The sequence below is a fragment of the Octopus bimaculoides genome, chromosome 12 (genome assembly GCF_001194135.2).
Source record: "Octopus bimaculoides isolate UCB-OBI-ISO-001 chromosome 12, ASM119413v2, whole genome shotgun sequence".
In the NCBI taxonomy this organism is placed as follows: domain Eukaryota; kingdom Metazoa; phylum Mollusca; class Cephalopoda; order Octopoda; family Octopodidae; genus Octopus; species Octopus bimaculoides.
The window spans coordinates 22,038,076-22,039,193 of record NC_068992.1 but is presented as its reverse complement, the minus strand read 5'-3'; the positions used below and the strand labels follow the sequence as shown (position 1 = coordinate 22,039,193).

The window sequence follows — 1,118 nt, the reverse complement described above, 5'->3', positions numbered from 1 at the left end:
TATATATACACTATTTAAACTATAGTTTTCCTGCTGGATCTTTTCCTGAGAGTATAGCGATCATGTTGTTGGCAGCTACTTCTGACATGGCATTACGAGCTTCCCAAGTACTACTCGCTATGTGAGGTGTGATGATTAAGTTCTTGGTGTTGTGGAGTGGGTGATCCGATGGAAGCGGATCCGGCTCGGTAACGTCAATAGCAGCGCATCTAATTACTTCGTCGTTGAGTGCCTTCCTTAAGTCGTCATGGTTGATGATGCCACCTCGACTCACGTTGATCAGACATGCTGATGGTTTCATCTTGGAGAAGGCGGACGTATTAAACATGCCTTTCGTTTCGTTTGTCAGGTTGCACGCAATACAGATCATGTCGCTCTCAGCCAACAATTTATCAAACGTTACAAACTCTGCGTTGACATCTTTGTCGTAAGTGCAGCGTTTCACATCAAAGTATATTAGCTTGCCGATCTTGAATGCGTTCACGCGTTGAGCGATGCCGAAACCAATTCGGCCCAGACCCACAATACCAACTGTTTTACCAATCAGTTCGAATCCCAGAAGCCACATCGGTTTCCACGGTCCCCACTCCTTCTTCTTCACGGCTTCGTAACCTACAATTATAACAACAAAACATAGAAATAATACTTGTCTATACTGGCACAAAGCCGACTAATTCAGAAAAGGAATACAGTCAATCAAACCAGCGTCGATATGAAGCATTTACTATAAGAAGATATCGTATTCGATGGCATCAAAGACATACTTTTCGTAAACAAAAATATTGGCGCAGGAGTGGCTGTGTGGTAAGTAGCTTGCTTACCAACCACATGGTTCAGTCCCACTGCGTGGCATCTTGGGCAAGTGTCTTCTACTATAGCCTCGGGCCGACCAAAGCCTTGTGAGTGGATTTGGTAGACGGAAACTGAAAGAAGCCTGTCGTATATATGTATATATATACATATATATGTATGTGTGTGTATATGTTTGTGTGTCTGTGTTTGTCCCCCCAACATCGTTTGACAACCGATGGAGGTGTGTGTACGTCCCCGTAACCTAGCGGTTCGGCAAAAGAGACCGATAGAATAAGTACTAGGCATCCAAAGAATAAGTCCTGGGG

At 44.1% G+C, this 1,118-nt stretch overlaps 1 protein-coding gene across 2 annotated transcripts in view; it reads right to left on the bottom strand.

The window, feature by feature from the left end:
* Positions 1 to 6: 6 nt before the first annotated feature.
* LOC106874184 (glyoxylate reductase/hydroxypyruvate reductase) overlaps positions 7 to 1,118 on the bottom strand; it is a 31,007-nt gene continuing 29,895 nt past the window's right edge. For both annotated transcript variants that reach the window (XM_014921840.2, XM_014921839.2), the window contains exon 3: positions 7 to 612. In XM_014921840.2, coding sequence (XP_014777326.1) covers positions 20 to 612 — 593 coding nt within the window. In that variant the 3' untranslated portion in view covers positions 7 to 19. The remainder of the gene's footprint in view (positions 613 to 1,118) is intronic.